The sequence below is a fragment of the Hylobates moloch genome, unplaced genomic scaffold (assembly GCF_009828535.3).
Source record: "Hylobates moloch isolate HMO894 unplaced genomic scaffold, HMol_V3 SCAFFOLD_38, whole genome shotgun sequence".
Taxonomy (NCBI): Eukaryota; Metazoa; Chordata; class Mammalia; order Primates; family Hylobatidae; genus Hylobates; species Hylobates moloch.
Window position 1 is genome coordinate 1792109 of NW_026652313.1, and position 23963 is coordinate 1816071.

Consider the following 23963-nt stretch of genomic DNA (forward strand, 5'->3'; position numbering starts at 1 on the left):
AGCACACTATTAATCATTATCTGAAAAAATGGATGGTCTCCAAAAACTTTTAGAACCAATTAACACCCAAATTAAACTATTTCTTCAAGGCAATAAAACATTTCACAACAAGACAATGTAATCAGTTAAGTTTCATAAATGATATTTTAATATTAAGAACTGTTTGTATTTTGTAATGTTGTTAGAATAGCTCATATATGTAATCTTAAATTCATCTGTTTTCTTTGCATTATGGCAAAAATTAGCATTCAAATAAATAAAAGAGATCAGCTCTTACAGCATCTAGCAGCATTATAATTAAAGTTCTGTCAATAGGGCTATTAAAAGCCTGGTTTGAAAAGGATTTAAAATTTAGCCTCTAGTCAGGTTAAAATTTCATATAAGAATTGCAAGTTACCCGAATGCCTGTAAAAGCTCTTAGGTTATATAGTAGTGATTTTTCTCAATATATAATTTTTCAAGGTTTTTAATTAAAGATTCTTCAATAAATCCTTATGGATAATTAATTTTTCTAGATCTATGCTCATAGTCCACTTCTATTAGGAGAGCCTGCTAGGTGGTGCTGTGGTGCCACACTAGGCTGGAAACCCCATCAAGAATAGAAACCTGCTGAGGCTGAGTATAAAAAGCATCCAATACACTTCTATTAAATACAGGAATGAGGAAATGCCTTCTGTATCATGTTGACAGTTCAGTTCAGGAAGTTGTCTAGCATTATTCACACCATTAATTTATTTCATATCCATTAATAACAATAACCAAATTACTGGAAAGAGAAAACAAAACTTGGACATTTTTCATCCTTCCTCAATGCCTAAGACAGTACTCTTACTTGTGAAATTTAATCACCAATGCTTCCAAATAATGTAACTTGAAGAAAAAGGTAATGAGGGAAGTATCCATAATAAATTGTTCAGTTTCATGTACATACACTGAAAAAAGGTAACTTTGACATAGAGAAAGGAATAAAGTATATTTTAACTACTAAAAACATATATATATATTTAAAAATTACATCCTTAATAGAATTAACCTTAATGAGTGAGAGGTTTAAGTAATTACTCAATAAAATACAACTGATTAGTCTGGCATTTTCGTATATGGAAAAAGTTATGTTATAATCAGATAATCCTTCAGCTGGACTTGGGAGGAAGTTATATGCAATCAGATAAACCTCCAGCAGAATTCAGAAGGAAAAAAAAATACTAACAAATGCTCATCAGCATATGTACTAGTTTCCAATTGCCACTGTAACAAAATAACCAAAAACAGTGGCCTAAAGCACCACAAATTTAGTATCTTACAGTTCTGTAGCTTAGAAGACCAAAATCATGTTCACTGAGCTGAAGTCAATTGTTCTGTCTGAAGGGTTGGTTCCTTTGAAGCCTCTGAGGAAAGAACCTGTTTCCTTTGGCTTCTTCAGCGTCTAGAGGTCACCTGCATTCCTTGAGTCGTGGTCCCTTCCTTGCATGACTACCGCTTCGTGCTTCCTGCATCACAGCTACTACCACTGACCCTGATATTGCTGTCTCTGTCTTAGAAGAACGCTAGCAATTATACTGGCTCACTTGAAGAAACTGGGATACTCGCCCCCGATCTCCAAATATTTAATTTAGTCACATCTGAAATGTCCTTTTTATTACATAAAACAGCACATCCACAGGTTTGAAACGGATAAAAATTTAGCCTCTAGTGAGATTAGAAATTTCATATAAGAATTGTGATTACCAGTGATTACATGAACATCTTTAGGGAGCCATTATTCAGCCAACAACAGAGTGCAAACCCTGAAGATGAATAACATGAGAAAAATAAATATGAAATCAGTTTAATGCTTATGATTTTACATCTAAGATGTAAAATCTACTAAGATATGTGAAATAAAAATGGGACAAATATGTCTAATATTATTCTACAGTAAATTCTATTATTCTATAGTACACGCTTTAAAATTAACAACAAAAACAAAATATAAATAGTAAACTTAGGCAAGTTTTAAGGAAAGCATTTTAAATCTAAATATAAAAATATATAAAATAAAATTGTTTTAAAACAACAAAGATGAGCAATTACCAAGAACTAGAATCAAGCATTTTTAGTGGATCTCAAATATGATTTTTTTTCTTGACAGTCACAGCTGTGTTTCCCAAAAGGAGTTGCCATCTATTATTAAAATAAAAAGTCATGGAACAAAAAGGCATAGAAAGTCTGACAGGATCATGAATTATAGTGCAATAATAATTCAATATAATTACAAAGCATGCCTAAACTAAAGAAAGAAAATGGATTGTATAAACAGGCTTTTATTTCCATGAAAGAGCTTTTATGTATTTCTGATAAGGCAAAGTGTCAGTGTATAGATTATGACAATACACCATAATACCTAGTTTTCCCCACATAAGTTCAATAGGTCACATTTTCAATTATGAAAATCCTGCTGATTAAAGCCAAAGTTAGGAACTGAATGGAAACTCAACAAATATTGTAAGCATAACTGTAGAACAGATGTCACCTAGCACCTAACAAATCATTCTTCTCACTGTTTTGAATACTCTTATTTCAGTTGTCACAAGCAGTAGCACATAGACTGGTAGAACTAGAACTGACTGTTCCAGCAACTTCACATTGGGATGATAACATTTATTTGACAATTTTGGTGATGCTACTGTTAATGTTGGTAAATACCACTTATAGTATTGATAATGATACCTTACAAAAATGTAAGGTAGCAAAATACAAATGAGCACACAGACATGAGAAATAGGAACTGTAAAGCTTCACAATGAGGCCATAAAACAGGCTGAAGCAGCATACAACCATAGAGATATGGAAGAGCTTAAGGAACATTAATAAGGCTGTAATTTTTCCTCCACTACACAATTATGGCTTATGAACAATGTGAGGTGACTTCTAGTTTAGCCAGCAACATTTAGCATCTAAATTTAGAGAAAAAAAAGCAAAAACAAATTTTTTCCAAATAGAATTGGTTAAGATTTCCTGGCAATAACATTAATGCCAATAACTTTGCTTGCTTCTCGGTTGATAATCAACATTATCCACTGATGAAATGGTCTGCCCCTCTTCCTTTAAAAGTTGCCCTCCATCTTTCTGACACCTGACTCGTGGCTATTCATGTTATATCTACTTCCAGGCTCTGTGTTCTGCATTGTGCTTTCTTTAATAGGCACTATCTGCTGAAGTAGAATGGTTTGAACTTCAGAGGAAAGCACAGGGCAATACTGAAGCTTTTTAAATGTTAAGACTTCCTTTGGCACGATCTCAGCTCACTGCAGACTCCACCTCCTGGATTCAAGTGATTCTCCAGCCTCAGCTTCCCAAGTAGCTGGGATTACTGGTGTGCACCACCATGATGCCCGGCTTATTTATTTATTTATTTATTTATTTATTTGTATTTTTAGTATAGATGGGGTTCACAATGTTGGCCAGGCTGGTCTTATACTCCTGACCTCAAGTGATCCACCTGCCTCAGCTTCCCAAGTTCCTGGGATTACAGACATGAGCCACTGTGCCTGGCCAGGACTTCCTTTGTTTTTGTAGATCCTTGTAGGGGAGATTTCTAGGAGGCCAGTAATAGACAAAGCCACACATATACAGTAGGGCTGCTAATACAATTAGAAATAATTCAGTTTTTAGGATAATATACTACTATGAAATTTTAAATTAATTTGCTAATGTATGACAACCAAAAAGTCATCATCACTGGCATAGTGGTTGCTATGCCAGTCAAAATACCGTTGTTTTAATTTGTAACTTATTCACTCCCTTTAGTAACACAGCAAGGACACAACAGACTCAAACACAAGCCTGTTGGATGACACAACTCACACACAGCCCACCATTATAGTGCCATGAATGTACATCCTATATGTAGACAAATCTAATACTCTCTGCTTTCTCAAACTCTTGTTTTGGGGAACTTTTTTTGTTTATTTTTATTATTTTTGTTTGTTTTGAAGAAGTATCCTCTCATAACATAACTCCTGTCCAGACATGTATACCCTTTTGGGTTACACTTCTGTGTTATCACTATTATTTTCTGACCATTGCTTATAACAAATTATGAAGAAATGAAGTGTTGTCTATATGAATTTTTTCTTTTGAAAGATTTTAATGTCATTTATATATCTATAATGACTTATGCTTGCCTAACTATTAAGCAACAAGGTATTACAGCATTTGCCTTGAGAAGACTGAGCAAATATATGAAATACGACTGTAAAATGATATATGCGTACAATTCAACTTTATAAGGGTATATAAAATAAATATTGCTGGAAGCAAAAAAGAATAATTATTGTAAAATGGAATATTTACATCTATTTAATGAGTGTAGTTCTGATCTTAAAACATTTAGGCATGTCGGTCAATATAAAGTGAATGGCAGATTGGTTTTCATCCAGGCTATATAATCAAAGAAATAATGAATATAAATAATTTGACTCCTTTAGATAAAGGTTTTCAAAGTTTTCAAAATTACACTCTGTAGTAATGACATTATTCAGTCTGTTATTAAGCCATCTAAATGCTCATTAGTCTACTGTTTAAATTTGTTCCACCAACCATCTTACTTAACTAAACAAATAGCAATTTTACTTGTTCATTTATTCATTCACTATTGGGTAATATAAAAATATTTATTTATGTGTTCACTATTGAGTGCCTAATATCTTCTGTATTTTATGGAAAAATGAATAAGTAGAATACATTATTGCTAATTTTATGAGTTTACAGTCCATTACAGAATAAAAGGAATACACACAAAAATAATTTAATTACAGTATAGAAGCTATTAAAGTAACAGGTAAATAATAGAGATGAAAAACCTAGATTGAAAAGAGTGCGCAAAGGGAGTGAGAATAGCCATAAAAATTTCTGTTTAGAAGAGAAGAAGATCAAGAATAAAAAGCAAGGGTAAAGACTCCATGGTGAGAATTTATTGAATCTGGTGCCAAGGATAAGTTATTCTTGGCTAACTACTGGGATGGGTCTGTGCAGATGAGTGAAAGGATATAATATTAGAAATGATGAAATATTTTATCATAATCATCAAAACTCTGTAAGAAATTATGTAAATATTACATGCTCCCTGGTATTTTCAACTCAGTACAATCAAGTAACTACTGATGAGACCTACCAGAATTCCTTCCTGATAGTTGGAAGGAATTCAGTATTTATTACAAAATAGATACATTAATGATACCTACTGAGCTATGATATATGCAAAGAAGGAAAAAAGATCCTTGCATTAGCTGACCTAAAACTCTCTCAGATCTGATCACAGGGGCATGCAAGATAAAGAGTGGGGATGTTTCCTACAGGATGCAATATCTTGATAGCTGTGTTTCCGTATTAGTGTAGTGGTGTCATGCTAGATAACCAGGGTACAGAACGGGGTGTGGAGATCAAGTAGATTCCTGCAAAGTTTTACCTTGAGAAAATGATATCTCTTACTCTTGGAAAGTGAAGTATATAGATAGATTAACCACATTTTCAGTTAATGAGTGCTATACTGTCTCTTGAGTCATATATAGTAGTTTATATTTTATTTCAGAGAGGTGTCCTAGTGATTTATAATGCATGTCTAGGTTATTTAAATGATGTAAAAAGTCACTGGAAGTGAATTTTGGACATAATCCCCAAATCTTTTAAGTAATTCTCTAAAATATCTACACGTTGTCCATTACCTAGCTTAAATATATACTTCTACAAATAAATAACACTCTCATCACAATTAAAATATAAAAATAGGTGTCATTAAGTAAATGCAATGTACAGTTGCTTTTATAATGTACTACGCTGCTGCTACTAGGAATAATGGAGTAAGTATTTTAAGTAATTATTTCACTAGTCTGAGATATTCTCAGGAAAATTAGACTGTACTCTTGCCATTCTTACTAGGCTCGCAATCAAAATCTTATATTATTATTTAATAAAATAAAAGTATCTCCCAAAAATACAGGAAAAAATACCTTAGGTCTTCTTTCTTCCCCTGAAGTATTATTTCACCATGTGGTTTGTCAAAAATAGCACAAATTTAATATTCTAAAACCTTAATAAGCAAATAGACTTTATCAAATGGCTTTCAAGAGGCTCAGGAAATCTACTAATATTACTTTATCGAAAACTTTGTCCCTAAAGTCCAACTTATCATGGACAACAGCCAAACCTCTCTCGAACCTCTTTCCTATTCCCTTCAAGACACGAGTCTGCTTGTCACTTCTTTGGGAAGTGGGCTTCACCTGCCTTTCCCGGCCCTTTCATCTTGCTGCACCATCTTTTCAAGGCGTTCACATTGCCCTGTCTTATGAAAATCAATTTTCTTATTTGTTTCTTACAATTCCCTGCTCTACATATCACAAAATGGACATAACAGATAAAACAAAGATTCTTCTCAGGAAATTGGAAGAAAAAAGCTTGAATACTTAAAACATTTTGAATGTTCCAACATATAAGCATATTAGAAAACAAAAACTGTTGCCCAAGAGTCTTCATGGCATAAGTCCTTTCTCCAGGTTGTATCCAATCACAGTTTTTCAGGGGGAATACATCGATTCTTTTAAGTCTGTAAGTTTTACTGCAATATTAAAGCTAAATTTGAATTGCAAAATTATGTGGGTAACTGAAATCACTGATTTAACAAAATCTAGAAATTTGGACATTTTATACTAGGAAAGGGCATGGATTTTTTGAGTTGCTCCTTATTGTTCAGTTTTAATGCTACTTTCACTATCTCCTCTATTGAAATATTTGACAAAATATTAATTACAATCTTACCATTGTTGTTTCTTGAATGGATCCAAAACTATTAATGAAAATGTTGACTACTACATCAACAGGAATGCCTATGAATAAAAATTAAGAATATATTTATTAGCTGTAAAAAACTTGGTCAGAATCATCATAGTTTTTTGGTTTACACATTTAATTATTATATTTTTTCCAATCCATAAGGAATGCAAAATCTATGGTCTCAGTATAACATGTTCATAATTGCTATTAACATATTTTTCTAAATAGGAATCATAATACAAATAAAAAATGAGTTCAATTATATTTTATAATGTTCTTTTTTCAGGAAGAATTATGTCTTAAATTGTAGAGACTCTGTAAAATACATTTACTTTTAAATCTTTTTAAAAATTGCCCTAATACATTTACTTTAAGGAACTACAAATTATTCTTAAAGAATCATTTTGAAAACAGAGTTTAATTTTTTTGCATTTTTCTAATCAGTTCAAATTCTTACTTTAATAGGTAAAACAATATTCAATAAATTTTACTTATAATTATTACATTTTAATTTTTAATTCATGAAAATGCAAAGCTAATTGGACACATAGCAGAGTCATGATAAAGATTTTGCCTGACCTTTTGAAAAATAATTTGAAAGTTCACAGAGTGAGAACTAAGGTATAATGTTGCAAATTTCTTTCTATTTTTTTTCAACTCATTGTGGCTGCTGGTTGTGCTAACAAAGGGAAAATGTGAATTTAGCCTTTTAGCCACATAACCACTAACTGATGAAAAACAGGTGGTGAATCAATATATGGTAGACATGTGACAACCTAGACCATGGCTGTTGTTGAAAGTAACTGAATAGGTCCTGGTAATGAACAAAAACCCATTTTTACAACATAGTTGTATAACTTCAGTTGACTAGAAGCAGCTGCAGACCATTTTTTTTCCTAAAGGCAAAAAAAAATCAAGCCTTATAATGTTAATCTGATCTACATTAATACCTGTCCTTAACCAGCAACAAGGATTATAGTTTTCCAGAGGAGATTTTTTTTCATACAGCTTTTTTCTAATTCATCAAAAGTACAAAAAAGGTCTATACAACTGTACAATCTGCTCACGGCTTATTTTATTGTAAGCATAGTTTTGGTTCTTAAAAGGTGTGATAAATGGTAATATCTAATTAGAATAAAAATAATCTATGTTGTAGAATACAGTCACTTTTATTCACAAAGCTAACATGCTTTTAAAAATCATATGGCCATTGTTTTTCAGCAAAAGAATACAGAGAATTTTCTATTAAGGTGAAATACTAACAAAAAGTAAGAAAGACTCTAAATATACATCAGAACTGTTCTCTTTCCCTAAATGAGAAAATCATCATTCTGCAAATTATAACTCTGGTGTCTGTGAATGAAAGCCAGGTCTATTTCCAGAGTCTAAATTTTAAACCACTAAGGTTAAGAATAGTACTTAGAAAACCCATTACAGACATTGGCTTATTAATTCACAGTATATCCTTTTTTGAATTTTTAAAAGCAGGTAACCCATAAAACAATTAGAATTCATATTTTACTTATCTGAATATTTTAGGCATTGAATTGCTCTGAACTTAAGGACATTTTTGGTATATATCACTTTGAAATCTTACTGTTTTGAACATCACAAAGCATATACATATAAAATATCACAAAGCTTTATACATATAAAATTAATTTTTAAACAATAAAAATGAAAATTTATTGGGGGAGACAAACCTTTGAAGTTTGGTCTTATCCTAGGATCATAACTGACCAATAACCTGTTCAAGATATTGCTAGTGGAGTTGGCAGGTACTCGAGCAAGGTCCTCTGCTGACTGCTGACTATAAGAGAGAGAAAAATCCTGATAAGCAGTTATAAATAGCAAACAACAGAAATGGGTAATTCTCATTGGGAGGAAAGACTGCCTTTTTCAGACAAATCCACAACTATAGTATGGCTTTTTCAAATAGAAATAGAGACTAGTAAACATTGTTAAAAACCCAAAAGACATTGTTATTAAAAAATATATATTTTAACAATTAACTTTACTAAATATATGAAACATTGCTCTAAATACTCCATGTTACTTTCTGTAAAGTAAAATTAAGCAGACAGGTTACTTGTTCTGAAGCAACCTGCCATTGAAATCTAGGCAAGTATAAAGGGAGTGCACATAATGAGAAAAAAACAGCAGAGAACATTTTTTGAATATTAATGTGTAATATTAACCTGCCAACACAAAAACAATCTGACCAGAGAGATGGTCTTAAGAATTCTAAGACAATCATGCTGATGTTTATAAAATGATATTCCCCAAGAAATACAGTGAACATTTTCCTCACACAGTAAAATATGGCAGTCTGGGAGGCAGAAGGGAATTGGTAAAAGACTTTTCACCATTATCAAATAAATGAAACAAGTAAAATACTCTATACGATACAGAGCTGTAAGAGATAACTACCTATTGCTTTTCTGCATATATTTGTCATAAACTCTTTATTAAGAAGAGGAAAATCTGCATTGTTTTGCTATTTTAATTAACTTTGAATAATGATAAGTGACAAAATTGGTGGCTGCTTAAGAGCCCTTTTTCAGAAAGGCACTTTCTTAGAAGCTAAGGAAAATGTTTTGTTGTTTTTGTTTGGGTTTGGTTTATTTTACCCCTCATAAAATTTTATGCGTAATAATTTTTCCCATTACCTACACACACACACAAAATCCATGACAATCACAAGGAAGAGTAAAACTCTACTTGGAGCACCTAGCTCAGCCGTTTTCTGTATTGATATGGTAAAAAGTCTCAATTTCATAAATTATATTAATTTAGATGAAGGAAACTTAGATGCAACAGGCTTGGCTTTGTATAGAAATCAAAACTCTTTATCTATTAGGCATTTCTGAGTTTATTTTCATACAATCTGCCAATAAGAGGCAACTATTGTAGGTGAGATATAACAGAAAAAAATGTATGACATAATCTTATAATACTATGAATTGATACAGACAACCCTTTCAAATAGAAATTCAGTCAGAGTGCAAAGCATTTTAAAAAATGAAAATCAATCAGTTAAACCTCCCAAAAGTGCAGAGATAATACGAGTTTTTAAAAATTGCTTCTCGTGGCTTTATTGGCTCCAATATCACAGCTTCATAAACTTGAGGGCTGGTAATTAGATTTTCCATTCCATTGCAGGTAAAACTATAACTTCCTTACAGCCAGTTGTCATCCTTTAACAAAAGATGGAAAACTCTAAAGAGAATGAGGGTATGTGGGAAAATTGGATATTAGGATGCAAATTAGTGTTCAAACCTATCTACAAGTTTTCTCATTCAAAGGAAGAAAAAGAATTGATTGATTACAAAATACACTTGTATTGGATCAATTCAGGACTGCTATTACTGTGTCTCTTCATATAAAATCTTTTACAAGTACATTCCTTCTAAACAATGAAAAGACAACATGAAGACAATTAACACTAAATTTTGTAGTTTAGAACTTCCCAGCTGATTTTTCTGCTTCTAGCTGTAGACTGTGTCAGTCAAACTCATATTTAGCCCTTTATCTCACTACCAAATTTTGTCCTTCCACGGAATCAGTCTCTCTTCCTGGAATATTGTAACTTCCATTCTTTATTATACTAATCTAAACCAAACCTGCCCTTTTAAACCTCATCTTATTTGTAAAATCTTGCCTCAACCATGCAACCTTACTCTAATAAGCATGAACTAATAAATATATTGTTTGGCAATCATTTGTAGCTTTTCTTTTCTTATCTATGGATGTATTACCCACTAGACAAAATGAAAACAGTATGATTATTCAGGGATTCATGGCTTCTATATATTTGTAGTTCCCTACTGTTTTTATAGTATTAAATACACATTGGTTCAAGTACTTCCAATCTGCCATCTCTTCTAGGTATATTTCGGCCTCATGTTGCCTGTGCTGTAAGGGGTAAGCAGTTCCACTGGTCATTTCCAGGAGAAGAAGAGCATTTTGTCCTGGGGCGCTCTCTTAGGAAAAATGACTTCCCCCACCCTCAGAATCTTCCCAGCATTGACCATTGCTGAACTAATTACTGGCAAGGAGGAAGAAACATTCATGACTGGCTCAGATCAATATTCTGGTGCGGAATGAATATTGAAGAATCAACCATTATGTCCATTACATTCTTTCATTTGATAGTCATGTTCATGTGATTAAACAGAAGAGATATTAACCACACAGAAAGCTGTTATTTTGAGGGAGAGAATGGTAGAAAAAAGTTGGTAGAAGAATATGAGGTAAGTAAATGGACCTGTAGAGTACATGCTATATGAAGAAACTAAGACAGCAGGGTTAAGAGATTTTTCTAAGGTGGTAGAGCCAAGAATGAAACCTGCTCCATGGTAAGCCTGCAATAGTGTAAGTGAAATATTATCTATCTTCTTATTACCATCCATACACATATTGCTTTAGGGCATGTATATTTTACCTTGAGTTCTATTAATCTTACTAAGCATTGTTAAAAATCATTAGTACTGAAAATATAAATTGGCCGTTTCTATCAGTTCACTCTTCTACCATCTCCAAATGTTTTTCACCTCTCCACAGTTAAAAGGAAATTTTTGTTTGTTAGCAACAAAAACTCAACATTGTTTGACAAAAATCTTTTGAAAATCAAACAAGCAAACCAAAAAAAAAAAAAAAAATCCAGGGAATATACCAAATATCGTATGGCCCCTTTTCGTCTATTCTTACTTGTGTCAATATATATTTTCATGTCTCAGCTGCAGGTAACTTGGCATGAATGTTTAATCAACAATTCACATTTATTTGTATTAGAAATGCAGATATGTTTTAAAATTTAAATAAAATCCCGTGTAGTTTATATTCACATGCATGAACTCAGGGTTTTTCCCACCTAAAAAAAGTAAAAATCATGTTTTTTAGCTTATCAATACTAAAATAACATTAAAATTATCTCTACAGACTAAAATATATTTAAGAGATGAAATGGATATAGTCACTTTCTTTTAAAGAGTTAAAATAATTTGCATGTAACACATTTTCCTTTGTCTGTATGTTACTATATATATCCTTATAATGTAGAAAATAAGTTAGTATTACTTAACACAAAATAAACAGGAAAAAGGAGAGTTAAATGATTTTAATTAGGTCACATACTTAATGCCTGCTTTGTTATTAAAGTCTTCATATTCTGAATCTCAGTCCAATGTTTTATGCATTTGACTATGCTATTTTGTTTCATTTTAAGAAATCTATCAACAATTCCAATATATTAAAAAGCAGGATTTATTTCTTGGAAATATGACATTAATTTAAGAAAATAACTTATTCTACTTGGGCAAAGTGATCAAATGACTAGAGAAAATAGAGGTTTATATCAAAAGCCTTTTACAACCAGTCGTCTTTTGTTCACTTGCCTAAACTTGAACCAATGTCATTACTAATATGTAAAGTTATGCAGAGAATGTGTCAGACTGTATAGCTGTATGATGTAATATTTTCCAGCACTAAAGGAAAAATCCAGAAATTTATTTCCAAAGGAGGAAGCTCAGTTTTCGATTAACTGTAGAACATTCTTTTCTTTTACATGACCCTTCAGTGACCACAGTGCACAGTTTCATTTCAAAACAGGTGTGGATGAGTATATTGTCTTAATCTTCTTGCTAAAACCAGAAATCTGAGTCTAAAGGAATTGTTTTATTTCTCCATAGAACTATAAATGCAATGACAATTGTCAGAGGCCTTCTCAGACCTGAATGTAGTAAGTGTGGGGCTGCACACCTTTCAGCTGGACATGAACTTAAACAAATACAAAGCCACAGACACAAGGGTAGAATAAGGATGTAATATGTGTTGGTTGTATCATTTCTCATGCTCTAAGGCAGTGATTCTTTTCCTCTTTGTTGGATAACAGATGTCTCCGAAAATCTGTTAAAAACTCTATACTTCCCCTTTATACAAAGTTTGTGTTTCTGAGGCTTCCTGGACAAGTAGACCACAAGCTAAGAAATTCTTCATGGAAAGAGATCAATCATCCTCCCTTCTACAGCAAGCAATTCTGACTCTGTGGGATGTTTTGATTACTGTTAATTCTGCTTTTCAGACACAGCAAGATACAAGAAAACACAAGGTATTTTTGTTGGAGGAGGTTTTAGATGGAAGATTCCCTTTCTGAATACTACACTAAAAGGACTCAGAAAGGAATTATATCAAAGAAAACAATATAACTATAAATAGTGGCAACTGTGATGTTATTAGTCATTATTTTAAAGCTGGTAACCTCATATAAAGTGCAATAAGAAGACAATTTTTTTAAAGAGCAGGTATCTTACAGTAACAGAAATTAAAGAAATGTTCAGGAAAAAAAAAAAAAGAGCACCATAATGGAAATATGTCAACGGAGGGACACTGGAACCAACTGACAGGGTTCCCAATGGCCAAAGCTGTAATGATTTGAGCAACAAAATAAAGTAGTATTGTATTATAGTACAAAATAAAAATTCCAGAGTCCATACTGATAAAAATAAGAATTGAATAAATGGGGAAATAGAGACAAATCACTCACGAAGAATTCCAAATACTTGGTGTAGATCTTCTGCTTTCTAATTGGTGGAAAATAACTCCCCACTCCTTAGTGTGAGCTGTGCATAGTGACTCCCTTCCAAAGAGTTCAGTTTGCCAAGGGGGGTGCGGAAAGAGTAACTTTATGGCAGAGAAACTCCACAGGCACTCTCCTCAGAAGGTGATCAAGTTAACCTCAACAGTGATAAGTCATGTTGATAATATGGACCCTTGATATGATGTGATGAGAATCACATTTTAACCCGTGGTCTTCCTCTCAAAACCACATAACCCAGTCTAGTCATGGGAAACACATCAGATAAATCCCATCTGAAGGACATCCACAAAGTATTTGACAGCTACTTTACAAAACTCTCACAGTCATCGAAAGTAAGTAACGTCTGAGTGACTGTCACAGCCAAGAGGAGCACAAGAAGGCATGACGACTATGTAACATAGTATCCTGGAAGGGATCCTGTGACAGAAAAGGACTTAAGGTAAAGACCAAAGAAGCTGAATAAAGAATGGACTTTACTTATTAATATTCTATTAATATTAGCTCTTTAATTGTAAAAAAAAATAAATAAAAGCACCATAGTAAAGAAAAATAAAAATAGAGAAAATTAGGTGCAGGGTTTTGGGAACTCCCTATACTACCTTGGAAATTTTTCTATAACTCTACAGCTATTCTAAAATACAATGTTTATTTGAAAAAAAAAAAGAGAGAGAGAGACCAGGAAAGACACTGAAAGAGTCAGGAGAGCCAATTGCGCTCTCTCCTTCCCAAATTCACAGCCTTAACTGGAAGCAAACTATGTATATAATAATCATATAGAATTGAAACCTTGATCATGTGTTAAGGCTGGAACTTATGAAAAAAACACTGCTACTGGTCTGTAAATATAAATGTATTAAAAGTTCAGCATTATATTTCCATCTGTATGAAATAATTTTTAGATAATCAGATAAATAGACATACAAAGACAGACAAATACTTTACGTATTCAGCTAATAAGTTAAATTGGTGGTTATTCATGAATACACATAACTGTGTAATTATTGTGAAGTATTTCTTATTTTTGTATTTTCCTACTTATCCTATAATTTACTATCACCTGTCTTGACAGCTTCTGGATTTATTTTCCATTCTGTTTTCACAGATTAAACTGCGAACAGTTTTATGAATGCAGACAGTGAGTGATACCTTTTACATGATTAGTCTAAACTTATTTGAGAAGAATGTGTTTATGAGTAGATGTGTATGTGTGTGGCAAAGTCTGTCATGTTATTATGGGCCAAGAGTCATAATTAAGAAGAGTGTTCTGCAACATTCATGTTATTTATCCCCTCAACTGGGTTTCAGGAACTGTTGTAGCCTGTGGAAACATTTTCAAATCTTCTCTAGCTCCAATTATACAATTACATCGTCCATGGCTCAAAGAAAAAATATTTTGCATAAAGTAGAAGCATCTATTTGGAGAGATGCTGGATTTTTAACACCAGCAATTTGCAAATCTCATTGAAGGCTATCTGTTGGTCACTTTTAATTTCATATCTCATGTGAGATTACTTATTCTATGAAAACCATGATAGAACTGTATCATGGTTTTCATAGAACTGTAAAACATTATACATTCTCACTAATTCTAATGGGTTTGCTAATGATCTCCAAACCTCTTTGACATAAAGAGTTAAACCTCAATCCAAACACAATGTTTACTGTGCCATTACTTTCCATACTATACAGAATACAATTACATCCTGGCCCAGCAAGTACAAATCCATAATTACGACTTTTAACTCTGCAACCAACTGCAATGATACTTAGCTTTTCTCAATTTTCCATATACAGCAAAAACTTAAAATATTTCCCTCCTGGCCCAACAAAAATATCTATATGAAAAATTACACACACACACATACACACACACACTAAATTTGAGTAAAATGTGGGTATAATTGAAAAACACTTCTCTGAGAGTCAAGAGACTAGTGCTCTAACCCCCAGATGGACTGTAAGCTTCTCACATGATATTGGGCCAAGCACTTACCTTCTGTGAGCTTCAGTATACTCACCTTTAAACCAAAGGTTAAATTAGGTGAGGTCTCAGAGCTCATTCAGTTGACAATCTGATTCTACCTATGATGGATGCTGCAGTGCCCCACCATCAAGGTCACCCCTCCAGGAATGAGCTTGCTCCTGGGAATGTTGGCTGCCTACGGTTCAGAGCTGAGTGTCTTCCGGAATAGCCTTTGGCTGAAGTAAGGTGTCTTGTCCTAGAGGCAGCCCATACCCAGTGACTTTGATGGGGTATACGAAGGTGGCTGGGTCCCTTTCTACTAATTGAGACAACCCTGATGGGCCATCCCATCTTCAGAGTTCCCAATGGTATGGACTGATCACTCAGTTGCAACCCCACTGTTCCTGTGTTTAAGCCTGCTTTACTCCCTCTTAAGACATGTTCCCAAAAGTAATCCCTTTTTTCATGCAAATTTTCATCTCAATGTCTCTGTCTCTAAGAGAATTCAACCTACAACATCAACTAAATACTAAGTTTCCTTAAGGAGCTTTACAGTTACGCAACTACAGATACGCTAAATTTCTCTCTCACTTCAGTCATTCCTTAATACATTTAACAGTTTCAGAGAATTTCCTATGTGCCATGCACTTGCTATGTACTGGTTATGCACTTGAGAATCAAACATATATGATCCTTATTCTGATATAAAAAATTATATTTAAAGCTGTGAGTTTAGATAAATTTGTTTATGGATTCTCAAGGTTGGAAATAGATTGGATTCAGCTGAGGAGTTCTAGAAACTACTGATACCTCATCCCATCACCCATATCTAGATTTAATTAGTTTTGGATGTGGCCCAGGCATCAGGGTTTTTAAAAAGCTCTTCAGATGATTTTAATGATCAGAAGAATCACTTGTTTGAAAAGAGAGTTTATAGTTAAAAAAAAAAAAGACATGGAATTGAAATGTGAGGAATTGCAACATTTAATAAGCAGAGAGGAAAAGATGAGCCAATAATTCAAAAAGTAAATAGCCCAGGAAGAAGGGGTAAATCCAGCAGTGTGTGGTACCAACAGAACTCAAGGAAAACAAAGAATATTTCATGGAAGAGTTGGCTAATCAAGAAAAATAAAGAAACAGGCAAACATGATCCAAACAAAGGAATAAAATAAAACTCCAAAAACCAACCCAAATGGAAATATATGAATTACTTGACAGAAAATTTAAAATAAACAGCCATATCTTTATAAATAATAAAATGTTCAACATGCTCAGGAGGACAATACACAAAGTATGAATTTCCACAAAGAGAGAAAATTTTAAAGTGAAGCAGGCAGAAACGTTGAAGCTGAAGAATATAATAAACTAAAAAATTCAATAGAGAAATTCAGTGGCACATTACAACAAGCAGAAGAAAGAATGAGCAAACATAAAGACAGGTCATTTAAAATTATTCAGAGCAAAAAAAGAAAAAACAAAAGAATGAAGAAAACTTATGGGTCTTATAAGACACTGTGATAATGTAATTTATAGTAAGATATATATATATATTTGATCTTCATTCTTGTTTCCTAGAACAGAGCTCCTAAAACCTGTAAACATTCTGGAGTCATGAATGTCTTCTGTATGCTAACAAGATGACTGGCAGTTCATGGGCCCTAGAATAGCCTCAGGATGGGGGCTGGTCACCAGAAAGACCAAAACATGATTAGAGAGTTGGGACTTTCAGCCTTACTCCCACCCCCCAACCTTCATGGAGGGGAGAAAGGTTGAAGGTTGAGTTGATCACCAATGGCCGAAGATTTCATCAGTCATGGCTGTATTATGATGCCTCCATAAAAAACCCAAAACACAGGGTTTAGAGAGCTCCCAGAAAGCTGGAGACATAGAGGATTGTAAAGGATGGTATACCCAGAGAGGGCATGGAAGCTTTATGCCCCTTCTCACATGCCTCGTTCTATGCATCTTCTCCATTTGCCTGATCATCTATATCCTTTGTATAATTCCTTCACAATAAATGGGCAAAAATAAGTGAAGTGAAGTGTTTTCCTGAGCTCTGTGAGCTGCTCTAGCATATTAATCAAACCCAAGGACATGATCAGGGGAATCCAGATTTACAGTCAGTTAGTCAGAAGTACAGGACACAACCTGGGACTTGTTATTGGCATCTGAAGTGTGGGGAAGTCTTCTTGGACTGAACCTTCGAGCTGTGTGATCCAACACTATCTCCGGGAAAATAGAATTTAAAAATAAATTACAGGACAAACAATTGGTATCCACTGGAGAACTGACTGGTTGGCATCTGAAGCAAAATGCCACACACACATCTGTTGTCAGAAGTAGTCTACTGGAGAGTACAGTGTAAAAAACACACTTAGGCTTTTCCTACAGATTCCATCAAGCACACCAAGATAGGCATTATGGGAATTACAGAAGAAGTAAAAAGGGAGAAATAATGAGGAAACTAATTCTAAGAAATAATGGCTAAAATCTTCCCAAATCTGAGGAAGGAAATGAACATCCAGATTCAGAAATCCCAGAAAGCCCCCAAAAAGATAAAGCTAAAGTAATACACACAAATTGTATTAGTCCAGTTTCTCCAGAAAGACAGAATCAATAGGAAATACAGCCATACCTCAGACATATTTAGAGATCAGTTCCAAACCACTACAATAAAGTGAATATTGCCATAAAATTAGTCACACAAATGTTTTGGTTTCCCAGTGCATATAAGAAACTAAACTGTTGTCTGCTAAATGTATAATAGCATTATGTGTTAAATAATAAACATACCTTAATTTTAAAATATCACTAAAAAATGCTAACAATCATCTGAGCTTTAAACAAGGTTTCATCTTTTTTGCTGATAAAAGGGTCTTGCCTTGATGTTGATGACTGCTGACTGATCAAAGTGGTGCTTGCTGAAGGTTGGGGTGGCTGTGGCAATTTCTTAAAATAAGACAAAAGTGAAGTTTGCTGGATCAATGGACTCTTCCTTGTATGGTAGATGTGTCTTTAACATGCAGTGCTGTTTGGTAGCCTTTTATCTACAGAACATCTTTCAAAATTGAAGTCAATCCTCTCAAACTCCTGCTGCTTTATAAACTAAGTCCATGTAATAATCAAAATCCTGTGTTGTCATTTTGACATTGTTCTCAGTATCTTCACCAGAAGATCTGAGTAGAGTCCATTTCAGGAAACCACTTTCTTTGTTCATCCATAGGAATCAATGCCTCTTCTGTTCAAGCTTTATCATGAAATTGCAACAATTCAGTCACATCTTCAGGTTCCAGTTTTAATTTAAGTTTTCTTGCTATTTCCACCATCTCTGCAGTTAATTCCTCCACTGAAGTTTTGAACTACTCAAAGTCATCCAAAAAAGTTATAATCAACTTCCTCCAAACTCCTGTTAATGTTGATATTTTGACTTCCTTTCATAACTCACAAATGTTCTTAATGGTATCTAGAAGAGTGTATCCTTTCCAGAAGGCTTTCCATGTATTTGGCCCAGATCCATCAGGGGAATTACTGTCTATGATAGCTACAGCCTTAGTAAATGGATTTCTTAGATAATAAAATGTGAAAGTCAAAATAGCTCCTTGATTCATGGTCTGAAGAATGGATGTTGTGTTAGCAGTCATGAAAACAACTCCTTGTATAATACATCCCTGTCAGAGCTCTTGGGTGACCAGGTGCATTGTCAATGAGCAGTAATGTTTGAAAATGAGTCTTTTTTCCTGAGTAGTAGGTCTCGATAGTGGCTTTAAAGTCTTCAGTAAACCATGTTGTAAACAGATGTGCTGTTACCCAGTCTTTGTTGTTCCATTTTCAGAGCACAGACAGAGTAGATTTTGCATAATTCTTAAGGGCCCTAGGATTTTTGAAATGGTAAATGGGGATTGACTTCAACTTCAAGTCACCAGCTGCATTAGCCCTTAACAAGGGTGTTAGCCTCTTCTTTGACTAGGCATTGACTTCTCTCTAGCTATGAATAATGGTGTCTTCTTCCAATATAAGGCCATTTAATCTACATTGAACGTCTGTTGTTTGGTATACTCACCTTCATCAATGATCTTAGCTAGATCTTCTGGATAACTTGCTGTGGCTTCAACATCAATACTTGCTGTGCCACCTCACATGTTTGTGTTATGCAAATGGCTTCTTTTCTTCAACCTCATTAACCAACCTCTGCTAGCTTCCAAATTTTCTTCTGCAGCTTCCTTACTTCTCTTAGCCTTCACAGAATTAAAGAGTTAGGGCCTTGCTTAGGATTAGGCTTTGGCTTAAGAGAATGTCGTAGGTCATTTGGTCTTCTACCTAGACCACTTAAACTTTCTCCAACTCAAAAATAAGACTGTTTCACTTCCTTATCATTCATGTGCTATGAGAATGGCACTTTTAATTTCCTTCTAGAACTTTTTCTTAGCATTCACAACCTGGCCGTTTGACGAAGAGGCCTAGCTTTCAGCCTGCTTTGGCTTTTGACATACCTTCCTCACTAAGCTTAATCATTTCTAACTTTTGGTTTAAAGTGAGAGACATGCAGCTCTTCTTTTCATCTGAAAACTTAGAGAAATTGTAGAGGTATTCATTGGCCTAATTTCAATGTTGTTGTATCTCAGAGCATAAGAAGACTTGAGGAGAGGGAGGGAGATGAAAAGACAGACTCCCAGTTGTTCACACACCACATTTAGTAAGTTTGCACTCTTATGTGGGCATGATTTGTGGCACCCCAAAACAATTACAACAGTAACACCAAAGTTCATTGATCACAAATCACTCTAACAGATACAATAATAATCAAAAGATTGAAATATTGCGAGAATTACCAAAACGTGACACAGAGACACAATGGGAACACAAGCTGCTGGAAAAATGATGCCAATAGACTAGCTCAAAGCAGGGTTGCCACAAACCTTTAATTTGTGTTTTTTATATAGAAGTGTTTTTATATAGAAGATCAGATTTAAAAGCGGTATTGGCTCACTCAATTAAAGAGGCTGAGAAGCTTAGGACAGGCTATCTGCAAGTTGGACACCCTGCAATGCCAGTAGCATGGTTCAGTCCAAGTCCAAAAGTCTCAGAACTAGGGAAGGTTATGGTGTAATTCTTAGTTTGATATTGAAAGCCTGAGAACCTAGAGGGCTGCTGGTATAAGTCCCAGGATCCAAAGACCAGGGAGCCTCAAGTTCTGACATTCAAGGGAAAGAGAAAAGGTTGTCCTAGCTCCAGGAAAAAAAAAAGAGAGAGAGAGAGAAAGAATTAACCTATCTTCTTCTGTTATATTATATTCAGGCCCCCATCCAATTGGGTAGCGTTCACCCACATAGAAGGCAGATCTTCCCTATTCAGTACCCCAACTCGCATGCCCATCTACTCTGAAAACACCGTTACAAACACACCCAAAGGTAATGCTTTACCAGCTCTCAAGATATTCCTTGTTGTAGTCAAGTTGACATCTAATCAACATGCACATGACATTGTCAAGAGCAAAAACAGAGAGAATTGGGAAAGCATCAGGCTAAAAGCCACTTGTCAAGTACATGTGAACCTCCATAAGACTATCAGTGAATTTTTCTGCAAAAAATCATACATCCCAAAAGGCAGTGGGATAATACATTCAAAGAGCTGAAAGAAAGAAAAAAGAAAAGAAACTCAACCAAGAGTACTCTACATGGCAAACTTGTCCATAAAAAATGAAGGAACAACTTTCCCAAAACAAACAATAGCTGAGGGAACTCATCACCGCTAGATATGCCTTATAAGAAATGCTAAAGGGAGTTCTTCAACTGAAAATGAAAGGATGCTAAAATGTAAAACCTGTTGGTAAAGTTATATATAGTCTAATAAAGAATATCATATTACTATAACGGTGATGGTTAAATTATTTTAATTTTGATATTTTTTTTAAAAAGAGATCTACTTTTGATTTAAGGATACGCATAGGCTGAAAGCAAAGAGATGAAAAAAGATGCAAATGTTAACCAAATTAGAGCATGGGGTGGCTATATCTAGACAAAATAGACTTTAAGTCAATTATTATCATAGAAGACAAAGAAAAACATTACATAATGATAAAAGGGTAAATCCACCAGGAAGATGTAACAATAATAAGTGTGCATGCATCCAGCATAGGGCCACAGCAATTTATAAGGAAACATTGATAGAACTGATGAGAGTAACAGAGTGCAATACAATAATAGCAGAATTCAATACCCTACTTTCAGTAATGGGCAGAACAATCAGACAGAAAGTCAACAAAGAAACAGTGTACTTTAACAATATTATAAACCAAATACAAAAAACAAATACAGAACATTCCATCCAACAGCAGAAGAATTACATTTTTCTCAAGAAGACATGGAACATTCTGCCAGATAGATTACATGTTAGGTCCCAAAACAAGGCTTAAATAGTTTAAGAAGATTGAAATTACATAAAGTATCTTTTTCAAACACAATGGAATGAAACTGGAAATCAACATCAAAAGGAAAGCTGAAAAATTCACACATGTTGAAATTAGCACATTTTGAACAACCAGTGGGCTAATGAAAAATATTAAAATTAGAAGCTACGTTGAGACAAAAAAACACAACATACTAAAACATGGGATGCAAAAAAAGAAGTACTAAGAGGGAAGCTTATAATATAAATGCCTATATTAGACAAGAAGATATAACTCAAATATACAGCCTAACTTTATATTAATACCTCAAATAACTAGAAAAAGAAAAAAAAGCCCAAAGTTAGCAGAAGATAGAATATAATAAAGACTAGAACAGGAAAAGAAATAATAGATATTTAAAAATTTTTTTAAATAAAAAAAGTTGGCTTTTCATAAATGTTAACAAAATTTACAGCTAGAATAACAAAGAAGAAAGAAGATGCAAATAAATAAAATCAAAAGAAGCAATCAAAATCAAAATCAAAATGAAAGAAGAGGCATTACAACTGATGCCACAGAAACACAAATGATTTTAAGAGACTACTCTGAACAATTATATACCGACAAACTGGATAACCTAGAAGAAATGAATAAAATCCTTGGCACATACAATCCACTAAGACTGAATCGTGAAGAAATAGAAAAGCTGAACAGACTTATAACTAGTAAAGGGATTGAATCAGTAATCGAAACCTCCCAACAAAGAAAAGCCCAGGACCAGATGGTTTCACTGGCAAATTCAACCAAACATTTAAAGAATAAAAGCCAGTCCTTCTCAAAATCTTCCAAAAATTTAAAGAGAAAGGAACACTTCCAATGTCTTTGTGAGCCCAGTATTGCTCTGATACCAAAACCAGAGGGAAAAAAAAACACATCAAAAGAAAACTACAGGCCAATATTCCTGATGAACAAAGATTCAAAGCTCCTAAACAAAATACTAACAAACTCAATTCAACAGCATATTAAAAGGATCATACACCACGACCAAGTGGGATATATAACCAGGATATAAGAATAGTTCAACATACAGAAATCAATTAATGCCATAAACCACCCAAATCAACAGAATGAAGGATAAAAATCACATAATCATATTAATTGATGTATAAAAGGCATTTAACATCCTTTCATGATTAAAAAATGCTCAATCAACTAGGAATAGAAAGAAATTACTTCACATTATAAAAGTCCTATATGAAAAGCTCACAGCTAATATCATTCCCAACAGTGAAAACTGAAAGCTTTTATACTAAGACCAAGAATAAGACAAGGATGCTCATTCTTGCCACTTCTGTTCAACATGGTATCTGGTACACAGAGTAATTAGATAACAAAAAGAAAAGGAAGACATCCAAGTCAGAAATAAAGAAGCAAACTGTCTCCGTATGCCAATGGCATAATCTCTGTAAAGGAAATTCTGAAGACTACACACGTACACACACACACACACACACACACACACACAGTTAAAACTGATAAACAAATTCAGTAAAGTTGCAAGACACAACATAAAAACATCAATTGCTTGTCTATATACCAATAATGAATATCTGAAAAGGAAGTTAGGAAAATAATTCCATTTGTAATACCATTAAAAATAATAAAATATTTAGGAGTAACCTTAACTGAGGTAATCAAAGACTTGTCCACTGAAAACTATAAAACACCAATGAAAGAAATTAAAGACACAAACAAATGGAAAGAAAGCCCGTGTTCATGGGTTGGAAGGCTTAATATTGTTAAAATGCCTATACTACCCAAAAGGATCAGCAGATCAATTCAATCTCTATCAAAATCCCACTGGAAATTCATACAGAAAATTTTTACAAAACAATTCTAGAATTCATGTGAAACCACAGAGTATCCCAAACAGCCAAACAATCTTGAGAAAGAACAATGCAAGAGTTAAGTAATGTAGAACTATGCTTGAAGTATAAACTATGTTCTAACTGCCATCAGATTTTAATTTTTCTTTAGCAGCTAAACAAGCACTGGCCTAAAGGTAAGCACTATTAAAGAACTGCAGCTCACCACCAGACACTGACTAACTGACCCCTGTTCCACAAGCCATAACTACAGCTGTGATTGGACGAGAGACTGATTTCAGCAACTTTCTCCTGATAAGGAGACCACTGGCCATGGACTGG

The 23963-nt window shown here is 33.9% G+C and overlaps 1 protein-coding gene across 3 annotated transcripts in view; it reads right to left on the bottom strand.

The window, feature by feature from the left end:
* Positions 1–23963, bottom strand: part of LOC116463486 (glycine receptor subunit beta) — an 87986-nt gene that overhangs the window by 39331 nt on the left and 24692 nt on the right. For all 3 annotated transcript variants that reach the window (XM_032146611.2, XM_032146609.2, XM_032146610.2), the window contains 2 exons: positions 8514–8620; positions 6796–6863 (listed from right to left, as the gene is read on the bottom strand). In XM_032146611.2, the coding sequence (XP_032002502.1) occupies positions 6796–6863; positions 8514–8620 (175 nt within the window). The remainder of the gene's footprint in view (positions 1–6795; positions 6864–8513; positions 8621–23963) is intronic.